Source organism: Siphateles boraxobius, unplaced genomic scaffold (genome assembly GCF_051911475.1).
Source record: "Siphateles boraxobius isolate OS27281-9 unplaced genomic scaffold, OSU_SipBor_1 54, whole genome shotgun sequence".
Classification (NCBI taxonomy): Eukaryota; Metazoa; Chordata; class Actinopteri; order Cypriniformes; family Leuciscidae; genus Siphateles; species Siphateles boraxobius.
This window is the reverse complement of record NW_027509180.1, coordinates 1,577,501-1,590,000: the sequence shown is the minus strand read 5'-3', so window position 1 is coordinate 1,590,000 and position 12,500 is coordinate 1,577,501. Positions and strand designations below refer to the sequence as shown.

General features: G+C 31.7%; 1 protein-coding gene across 10 annotated transcripts in view; it reads right to left on the bottom strand.

Moving 5' to 3' along the window:
* LOC143714402 (uncharacterized) overlaps positions 1-12,500 on the bottom strand; it is a 122,387-nt gene that overhangs the window by 15,980 nt on the left and 93,907 nt on the right. For all 10 annotated transcript variants that reach the window (XM_077205519.1, XM_077205515.1, XM_077205516.1 and 7 more), the window contains 2 exons: positions 12,045-12,158; positions 3,577-3,708 (listed from right to left, as the gene is read on the bottom strand). In XM_077205519.1, the coding sequence (XP_077061634.1) occupies positions 3,577-3,708; positions 12,045-12,158 (246 nt within the window). The remainder of the gene's footprint in view (positions 1-3,576; positions 3,709-12,044; positions 12,159-12,500) is intronic.

Genomic DNA, 12,500 nt, shown 5'->3' with positions numbered 1-12,500 from the left:
AGATTATATTAATGTTATATTCATATTAATGCAGAGATTATATTAATGTTATATTCATATTAATGCAGAGATTATATTAATGTTATATTCATATTAATGCAGATTATATTAATGTTATATTCATATTAATCATATTAATGCAGAGATTATATTAATGTTATATTCATATTAATCATATTAATGCAGATTATATTAATGTTATATTCATATTAATCATATTAATGCAGATTATATTAATGTTATATTCATATTAATCATATTAATGCAGATTATATTAATGTTATATTCATATTAATCATATTAATGCAGATTATATTAATATTATATTCATATTAATCATATTAATGCAGATTATATTAATGTTATATTCATATTAATCATATTAATGCAGATTATATTAATGTTATATTCATATTAATCATATTAATGAAGATTATATTAATATTATATTCATATTAATCATATTAATGCAGATTATATTAATGTTATATTCATATTAATCATATTAATGCAGAGATTATATTAATGTTATATTCATATTAATCATATTAATGCAGATTATATTAATGTTATATTCATATTAATCATATTAATGCAGATTATATTAATGTTATATTCATATTAATCATATTAATGCAGATTATATTAATGTTATATTCATATTAATCATATTAATGCAGATTATATTAATATTATATTCATATTAATCATATTAATGCAGATTATATTAATGTTATATTCATATTAATGCAGAGATTATATTAATATCATATTCATATTAATCATATTAATGCAGAGATTATATTAATATCATATTCATATTAATCATATTAATGCAGAGATTATATTAATATTATATTCATATTAATCATATTAATGCAGAGATTATATTAATATCATATTCATATTAATCATATTAATGCAGAGATTATATTAATATTATATTCATATTAATCATATTAATGCAGATTATATTAATATCATATTCATATTAATCATATTAATGCAGATTATATTAATGTTATATTCATATTAATCATATTAATGCAGAGATTATATTAATATCATATTCATATTAATCATATTAATGCAGAGATTATATTAATGTTATATTCATATTAATCATATTAATGCAGAGATTATATTAATATCATATTCATATTAATCATATTAATGCAGAGATTATATTAATGTTATATTCATATTAATCATATTAATGCAGAGATTATATTAATGTTATATTCATATTAATGCAGAGATTATATTAATGTTATATTCATATTAATGCAGAGATTATATTAATGTTATATTCATATTAATGCAGAGATTATATTAATGTTATATTCATATTAATGCAGAGATTATATTAATGTTATATTCATATTAATGCAGAGATTATATTAATGTTATATTCATATTAATGCAGAGATTATATTAATATCTTATTCATATTAATCATATTAATGCAGATTATATTAATGTTATATTCATATTAATTATATTAATGCAGAGATTATATTAATGCAGATTATATTAATGTTATATTCATATTAATTATATTAATGTTATATTCATATTAATCATATTAATGCAGAGATTATATTAATGTTATATTCATATTAATCATATTAATGCAGATTATATTAATGTTATATTCATATTAATCATATTAATGCAGATTATATTAATGTTATATTCATATTAATCATATTGTGTGTGTGTGTGTGTGTGTGTGTGTGTGTGTGTGTGTGTGTGTGTGTGTGTGTGTGTGTGTGTGTGTGTGTGTGTGTGTGTGTGTGTGTGTGTGTGTGTGTGTGTGTGTGTGTGTGTGTGTGTGTGTGTTTAACACAGAGGAAGAGTGTGTGTTCGTCTGTCACAACATGACGGAAGTTATTTATTAATTATTATTTTTTATAATGTCAATGGTTGCTTTGAATCATAAATCATCGACAAGTTATTAATTATTAATTATTATTATTAATGCTGTTTCATATTGATTTACAATCACTTGTAATTTCCTCTGTAAATGTCATTCATTAATGAAATCTATTTTAAATCACTTCAATATTCATAAATCATCGTCAGAGTTTAACATTAATACACAACATGGACATCGCTGTGAAGTTTCACATCCATTTACTGTAGAAATCAAATTCACTTGTTTGAAATAGACGATATGATCAAAGATACTTTAATATTTTATGAAAAACACGTTTCTTTTTCTTCTTCACACTCATATAAACTGATGAATTATTCAGATGATAAACTGTAATAGTGAGTGAAGTTTAATATCTCAGATTCATCAGGAGAGTTTCACAGGTTTATTCTGATTTGAGGTTAACACTGTTAAACAATCAATAATGTTTATAGAGTTTACACGTATAGAGTTTACACGTATAGAGTTTACACGTATAGAGTTTACATGTATAGAGTTTACATGTATAGAGTATACATGTATAGAGTTTACATGTATAGAGTTTACATGTATAGAGTTTACATGTATAGAGTTTACATGTATAGAGTATACATGTATAGAGTTTACATGTATAGAGTTTACATGTATAGAGTTTACATGTATTGAGTTTACATGTATAGAGTTTACATGTATAGAGTTTTCATTATAGAGTTTACATGTATAGAGTTTACATGTATAGAGTTTACATGTATTGAGTTTACATGTATAGAGTTTACATGTATAGAGTTTACATGTATAGAGTTTACATGTATTGAGTTTACATGTATAGAGTATACATGTATAGAGTTTACATGTATAGAGTTTACATGTATTGAGTTTACATGTATAGAGTTTACATGTATAGAGTTTACATGTATTGAGTTTACATGTATAGAGTATACATGTATAGAGTTTACATGTATAGAGTTTACATGTATAGAGTTTACATGTATAGAGTTTACATGTATAGAGTTTACATGTATAGAGTTTACATGTATAGAGTTTACATGTATAGAGTTTTCATTATAGAGTTTACATGTATAGAGTATACATGTATAGAGTTTACATGTATAGAGTGTACTTGTATAGAGTTTACATGTATAGAGTTTACATGTATAGAGTTTACATGTATAGAGTTTACATGTATAGAGTTTACATTATAGAGTTTACATGTATAGAGTTTTCATTATAGAGTTTACATGTATAGAGTGTACATGTATAGAGTTTACATGTATAGAGTTTACATGTATAGAGTTTACATGTATAGAGTTTACATGTATAGAGTTTACATGTATAGAGTTTACATTATAGAGTTTACATGTATAGAGTTTTCATTATAGAGTTTACATGTATAGAGTGTACATGTATAGAGTTTACATGTATAGAGTTTACATGTATAGAGTTTACATGTATAGAGTGTACATGTATAGAGTTTACATGTATAGAGTTTACATGTATAGAGTTTACATGTATAGAGTTTACATGTATAGAGTTTACATGTATAGAGTTTACATGTATAGAGTGTACTTGTATAGAGTTTACATGTATAGAGTGTACATGTATAGAGTGTACATTGATCAGCTATTCACATGCATCTGTGAGTAACAGTGTGAGTAACTGACCTCCTCTGGACCCGAAGCTGAAGAACAGGAGGATGAACTGCAGTGAAGGAAGAACATCGAAGCTTATACCAGCCAGAACATCGAATATAGTCTCGATCCGGTCGCTCAACTCCACAGTTAATCTAGCCAACGCTGTGTAAGAGAAACAACAGTTAATAACCCATACAAGTGTTTGATCTGAGTCAGCATTACTGACATCATAAACTATACATACAGCAGTAAACTCACTTCACTAATTCATCATTTCATTTAAACACACAATCTTCACACAATCATTTCCCTCTTCATAACTATATAAACTTATGAATATCATACTCGAAAACTCTTAAACACAGAAGAAAAACTGTATCAAAACCACACAATATTACACACATTAAACGCATTATGAAGACATTATGAACACATTTTGAAACATGTTGGCAATAATAAATGTGTGAAGAGTCTCAATGTTTTACTGTATATGTTTTATTAATGTTTCTGTTGATTCAGTTATTATTTATTGTATATTCAGCTGAAAATAAATGCTGTAATAAACACTAGTAATAAATATCTCCATAATAAACTCTGGAATTATAGACTGTAATAAATAAAACACTGTAATCCATTGAGATAATGCACATATCCTCATTTTAAGGCAGCGTGAACACTAAGTAGAAACAACATTATTAGTTATTATAATGTTGAATATATTTGTGATTATTAATTTCATCAGTATTTTTACAGAATCTGTTGCAAGAATTTGATTCCCTCAAAAACTGAATCAATAATAATAATAATATATACTGAGATAAGTGGATCATGTGTTTTTATTGTATATCATATCGAATGTAAACTGTGTAATTGCTTTAGATGAATATGACAATCATAAATAACAGCAAGCATCATAATCACCTTTATAAAATAAAGAAATATTAATTAAAAGTGTGTGTGTTTCTCTATGGACGCCTGAACTGATGATGTCAGAGACGATATATATCAATACATGATTCATACATTAATAATAAAATAAAAGATTTGAATGAGGGATTTGTTGATCTGTGATTCACTAACGCTGGATCTGATCATCATATTTATCATAAAGATATGAAAGCATAAACAACAGCATTATCTCACAGCGGTTGGTCAGACGCGAGTCGATTCATGATTAAACTGAACAATCTGACAAATTATTCATCATTTAAATATACATAATAAAAGGGATCATAAAAAAGGCATTTTTATTTATTTTAGTACTGCTATTTTACAATAAGCTATTTCCCATCGCAGATGTTTATATTCCATAAGACACAATAATAACTGTATATACCCAGAAGACGCGGTTCAGGAGTCCACATATCATCATCATGTGTTGTTAGGATGACATGAAATGAAATACACTTTATTTTCCCCGAAGGGTTAATATGTGTTGGACTCAACGTGTGTTTACATTAACAACATCATTGCATCCATAAATAGAAAATGCAACAATACATTTAAAAAAAAAAGTATAATACCAACATAACATAAACAACACCTAAAAAGCAATAAAATAATTCCTAACCCAACATGAAAAACACTCTTTCATCATTTATGATTGTGATTGAGATATGAAAGACATCTTACCAACACACTGTAAATCTGTGTGTGTGTGTGTGTGTGTGTGTACAGTGTGTACAGTGTGTGTGTGTGTGTACAGTGTGTGTGTGTACAGTGTGTGTGTACAGTGTGTGTGTGTGTGTACAGTGTGTGTGTGTGTGTACAGTGTGTGTGTGTGTGTACAGTGTGTGTGTGTGTGTGTGTACAGTGTGTGTGTGTGTGTGTGTGTGTGTACAGTGTGTGTGTGTGTGTACAGCGCGTGTGTGTGTGTGTGTACAGTGTGTGTGTGTGTGTACAGTGTGTGTGTGTGTGTGTGTACAGTGTGTGTGTGTGTGTGTGTGTACAGTGTGTGTGTGTGTGTGTGTGTACAGTGTGTGTGTGTGTACAGTGTGTGTGTACAGTGTGTGTGTGTGTGTGTACAGTGTGTGTGTGTGTGTACAGTGTGTGTGTACAGTGTGTGTGTGTGTGTGTGTGTACAGTGTGTGTGTGTGTGTGTACAGTGTGTGTGTGTGTGTGTACAGTGTGTGTGTGTGTGTGTGTGTGTGTACAGTGTGTGTGTGTGTGTACAGTGTGTGTGTGTGTGTGTGTGTGTACAGTGTGTGTGTGTGTGTGTACAGTGTGTGTGTGTGTGTGTGTGTACAGTGTGTGTGTGTGTGTGTACAGTGTGTGTGTGTGTGTGTGTGTGTGTACAGTGTGTGTGTGTGTGTGTGTGTACAGTGTGTAGACTTGACCAACTCATTTTATGAACAGATATGATAAATCTGTTGTGGCGTTCCTGAGGCTTTTATATTCTTCATATCGATATCAGAATTATATCGTATCGACCGAAATTACGAAATATATCGTGATATAAAATTTGGCCATAACGTCCAGCTCTATGCTAGACTACATGGGGCTTGTCACGGCACTTTTTGCTTCTATTGTTATCGTTATTGGTAAGTCACTTTGGATAAAATGTAATAAGTATAAAGTATATTAAAAAAGTTATATTGAGATTAAAGGTTAAAGATTAAAGGATTATACATCATTTGCCTTTTAATGTGGATATTTTTACATGTTCTAAATTATATACTAAGCTTATATTTCCTATCTATCACTTATCTTGACGTTCAGTATTTATGTTCAATTACTAACATTTTTATTTCAGGATTCTTTGATGAATAGAAAGTTCAAAAGAACAGCATTTATCTGAAATATAATCTTTTGTAACATTAAACACTACCGTTCAAAACTTTGGGGTCAGTAAGTATTTTTATTTAATTTTTTGGGGAAATAAATAAAATAAATCAATACATTTATTCATCAAGGATGAATTAAAATGATCAAAAGTTACAAGTAAAGATATTTATAATGTTACACAAGTTACACATTATTTCAGATAAATGCTGTTCTTTTGCACTTTCTATTCATCAAAGAATCCTGAAATAAAAATATAAATAAGTTTTCAACATTGATAATAATCTGAAGGATCATGTGACACTGAAGACTGGAGTAAAAAAAATCACAGGATAAATTACACTTTATACTTTATTACTATATATTCACATAGAAGTCAGCTGGTTTACATTGGAATAGTATTTCACTGTTTTTGTTTGTATTTTTATACATTATATATATATATATATCAGTGGCGGCTGGTGATAATTATTTTTTGGGGGGCGGGGCGAAAATAAATACAAATAAATGTCAGATAGATGTTTGAGGTCTCTTACCCGCGTTGTTGTCCACAAAACTTCAGTGCCGACACTTTGAAATAAAAGACAGGGAAAGCAGAGAAGGGCATTGCTAACATCACATCCAGCCCCCTCCGCTTCTCATGACACGCGCGGGTGAGCTGCGGGTGTAACGTTAGCTTCGTCCTCTGGCACTGCCCTGCTGCTGCTGCGGGATTTATAAATCGGGTTGGTCCGGTCCGAGATCCTTTATCCTTTTTTTTCTTCCAGCGAACCCCTTGCGAAAGTGTTTTTTTGTAAATCAATGACTGAATGTGGTTTAACTGCTGCCATTATCTCTACGAAAGTGATCAGCCTAGCAAGGTTTTGTCGAAGTCGCCTGCGCACTCGCAGTTGTGGCCAAGAGCGTAAAGTTGAATGACAGGTGATGAGAACCAATCAGATTGCATAAAATAACATGTATCCAATTCTGATTCGCCAGAGACCTGCGCCCGGAGGAGGATCTTTAAGAAACCAATTAGACATCCATTTGTCCGGCGTCCCTCGCCCATGAAACCGCATTAAACATTGAAAAACTTTTGCTGCGTCCCAATTCGCATACTATCCGTCCTAAATAGTATTCGAAATTAGAATTAGTACGTCCCAAATCGCAGTATGTTGAAATGAGTGTTCCAAAGATACCCGGATGGTCTACTTTTTCCGGTCAGAATCCGAAGTGCAGATCGATGCGCACGCTAACGGCTGATATCATAGACATAATAAATACATAGACGCCCTATTGGCCGCTTTGGAACGTTGCTGCGATACGTCAACGCGTCCGCCATTTTGCTGAGGGCAAGACTGCACTGTAAATCAAATGCAAGTAAACGGTGAGCTGAGGTTTTTCTGGATAAAAAACAAAAAACAACAAAAAAAAAACATTTATCAACCGATTTCAGTAGTTTGTATGTGGTGTACAATAAACTCAATTTCTAGTTATTTAAAATCTCAATAGTTAGACTTATAAAATATATATATTTTTAATAACGAATTGTCAAAGCTCAGGCTTGTCATGTATCTGGCTTTTTATTCTTGGATAAGAATTGTGAAGATCCCAATACTGAGATATCATTTATTTTCACATTAAATTAAATAAAGTTTTCTTATTGTGGGGGAAAGCATTTTCTGTGATTGACCCGATTGGATCCTTTATGATATGGTACAACTACAGTGCAATGCAAATAGTAAATATAAGATAAAGTGAGAAGTAATAGTAAATAGTTTAGTCAATAAAACAAAAACAGTATACAGCAAATGAAATTGTAATGAATAGTATAATTATATAATATCATAAGTACCTACATACAACGAAGAGAATGTATAAAATAATTTATATTTTAAAATATTCCTACATAGGCTATATAAAATAAAATGTCACATCACAGCCCAGTCTCTTTTTGTCAGACCAAAGATCGCCCGTTATATATAAGTTACACAAGACGAATTATATCTCATGTTCAACCACTAGACTAGAGACATCAGAGCCAGCGTCAAACATCAAAAGCACTAGCCGAGGTAAGGCTGTTCCATGCGGGGCACATGAGCGCTGAGCGCCCGGATCTCACAACTCCGAAAACGTCAGATCAAATTTTTAAATAGTCGCTATCTTTATAAATAAACCAAAGATTTCGGCTTTAAACAACTACATTGTCGACTGAAAAACTATTAAAACTACATTTCGTGACACAATAACGGTAGTATTTTTAAATTTCGCGGCCTTTCTCCTTTAAACGTTACTATTACTAATTATATCATGACCAAATACAACCAGAAACAAATGTTCAGTCTTGCTTGTGAAAGATAGAGACCAGTTTTCAGTTGTGTGTCGATTTGTACAGCCCCAAGCAGCGCACGAAACAGGCATTTTTCTCAATTCTCGTTATGAGAAGTATGGGAACGTTGCCCTCCTCAATATGGTGGCGCCGTTGACGTGCGCTCCAGCGGCCAATAGGGCGTCTATGTATTTATTATGTCTATGGCTGATATTGCCCACAACCCATTGCGCGTTGGACGAGGATTCGATTAGAACTACAAACACGAGTGAAAAGTGTTAAAAACTACAGACATGGAGGACGCGCGAGTCCGGTGAGGTTTAGTAAAGGGGTTTGAGTGGGTAATTATCAGTATCTAACCTGACGAAAAATTATTTATTCAATGTTGTCTACATTATATTGCATCTGCAGCAGCATTGTGAACTTTTGTAAAGATACGTTTAGCCATTAACTTTTAAATGCATCATTACATTCAAATTGCAAACACATGAGGAGAGTCACCGCATTAATGACCCACGGCTGCAGACCAAGGTGCCTCAACATTTCTCTCCGAAACGGTAGGAAATTAAATTAGATTGAATGGAGGATTTTAACTGTGACAAGATGATTGACGGCAGTTTACGATGCACTGGACGCACGCGACAGAGCTGTCCGTTAAAGATGACGAAGTAGTATGTCCCAAAGCTTGCCTACTCTTTTGCTACACACTCAAAAGTATGTACTTTTTTCTTCACAAAAAGAGTACATACTTTTAGGTCGTAGTATAAGTAGGCGAATTGGGACGCAGCCATAGAAAATAGTTAACCTATGGAAGCCCGTTTCTATGGAAGCCCATTCCCGCCACATAAGATACATGACATAAAAAGTCGAATTTATGACTTACTAAATCGAAATTATGACTTTAAAAGTCATAAGTATCAGATACAAAGTCAAAATTTTGACATACTAAATTGAAATTATGACTTACTAAATCGAAATTATGACTTTAAAAGTCATAAGTATGAGATAAAAAGTCGAAATTTTGACATGCCAAATCGAAATTATGAGATTAAAAAAATCGAAATTATGACTTTCCGACTGGCACCCTCATTGTTCTGACGCGTAAGGAGTATTTCACCTCTGCACTGCAAAGATGGATTTTGATTGAATGAATTAATTTGACTGGTAACAGTGGTACTGTATAATTATTGTATAATTAAGTATTATTCTATAAATAAGTATAATTACTGTATAATTTGAATGTTAGTATTTGACATAAAAGGTGATGCATAACTCTAAATAAGGTTAGAAAGTATGTCCATATATAGGTGAAAATGCCCCTGGAAATCAATTTAAGGTGGCAAATATTGTCCCTTAATTAAATTAATTTCTGTCACTGCTGTGAACTGACCACTGCATAGAATATGAAAAATATGAATATCTTCGTGAGTCTGCTGTCAACAACAAGCCTAAACCAGCCGTTGCACCAGCACAAAAACACAATCAGTAAAATATCATTATAATTATTATCAACAAAACGTTGAAAATATTGAGATATATTTTTTTCAATATTGCACCCTTAATGTACGGTATGAATTTTGATTTCTTCAGGTCTTAAAAAGCCTTAAATTTGACTTTAAAAAGTGTGCAGGAACCCTGTAAACGGTTAAACATAGTTACCTAGCAAGTCAGTTATTATCAGTAAATGAATTAATACGCTTCTTGGTCCCCATTGCTTTTGCTCTATAGTTCTCACCAAAATGAAGAGAAAGAAGGACATCATGTCAATTACAGTTACTGTGACTAATGCTGAATATGTAATGCAAATGTAAAAATATAATGGAAATGCAAATACATTGTTGAATGATTATAAACATGGTATTTTGCCTGTTAATGCCTGCAGTGCAGAAAATGATATGACAACAATAAGGTCTAAATCTGGCCCCTCTAACAGTACAACTGGCCCCAGCTTGGCCCCCCAGTTGAAATGGTCTAGAACCGCCACTGGAAATACTCCTTAATCTGTTCATAATTCATCATGTGTCGGGTCGCGTCAGAACAATGAGGGTGCCAGTCGGAAAGTCATAATTTCGACTTAGTAAGTCATAATTTTGACTTTGTATCTCATACTTTTTCGACTTACAATTTCGATTTAGTAAGTCATAAATTTGACTTTTTATGTCATAATTATGACTTAAGAATGCTCGATTTTTTTTCTTATGTGGCGGGAATGGGCTTCCATAATTACGAGATGCTAAGTCATTATTACGAGAAAGTTTCTCATTATTACGAGATACTAAGTCATAATTATGAGAAACTTTCTCAATATAATGAGATACTAAGTCATAATTATGAGAAACTTTCTCAATATAATGAGATACTAAGTCATAATTATGAGAAACTTTCTCATTATTATGACTTAGATAATCTTTTTTTTCTTCAACTATGGCGGAAACGGTCTTCCATATTAACCGGTTAAAGTCAGTTTTTATTAAATGCTTAGGCTCTTACTTCCAGCCAGCACATTGAATGAGTAAACTATTATTATTTATTTTTATATCATTTTTTGTATTCATGTATATTTCTGGAATGTTGATGGCGCCCTCTATTGACATTTATCAGATTCTGCCAGGCGTTTGTAAACTTATAACCTCAACTAGTTGGAAAACAACAAAGACTGGAATATGCTGATAAACATATTTTACAGCTGAGCATAACTAATGAGCAAAACTATCCCATATTTCACTATTACGTTATTTATTTCCATGATTTGTCGTGGCCTGGAATTCACAGTTTGAAAATCTCCTGATATTTGCAGGTTTTCATGAGCGTGAAGCAGAGAATCATGGCATGAGGGATCGAACGCCTCAGAAAACCTTTCAATAAGAGTGTGTGCAGTCCTGAAGAGAAGATAATGATGGAAGTGCTGAGAGTGTGTGTGAGGGAGAGCGGTAAACACACACCAGAAACACACCATTCGTCTGCATAATGACACTCATTAATGTTAATATACGGTGTGCTGTTATTAATAATTGAGTATGCTGTGGATAGTAGGAGAATCAATCACTCGATGATCTGAGACTGAATAAACTCGTGACTTTACGAGCTGATTCACACCATCAGTTCAGTTTACATCCTTTAATGAGCAATACTTTCTTTTTTACTCATTTCATACAATTACAAATGTACACTTTGATTTATTTTACTTTCTTTTCTTCTTCTATTCTTTCATCACTTTTTATTCTCTCTCTTTCTCATGTAAAACTCTTGAGTATGCATATAAAATCTGCTGTATAAACTTTGTCTAATGGAATTAAGTGATAATCAGGTGTGATATTATGGTTTGTATATTTTATAACTCCATTAATCTGGTAAAACATGATTGACAGCTCATATATGTCACTGACTCTTGATGGAAGGAAATACTTACTGTAAATAATATAGAAGAGGTTTAGCAGGAGCGCGATCACAAAGAGGACTATAATCATGACTCCTTCAGATCCAGCGTAACTCAGACTTTTGTCATACGCAGATTTAAACAGAACTGGAATAAAGGAAGAGAAACAACAACAATTACTGAAATACAAAAGCAAAATATAAATACAGATCAGAGGAATTATAAAAACCCTTCTCACTGAACAGATGATTTTACACACAACATTACTACACATTCTGTCAGTCTCTGTGTGACCCTGACCCTTGACCTTTGTGCTGATGATGACCCCTGACCCTTGACCTTTGTGCTGCTGATGACCCCTGACCCTGACACACGCTGTCATTCAGAAGCAGCTTTAGCTTCAGTCTCAGTCACTAGCATGATGTTTACTGTGACAATTAATGCAATATTTTCATAATTAACCGGTGTAGATTATAAATGTGTCACACA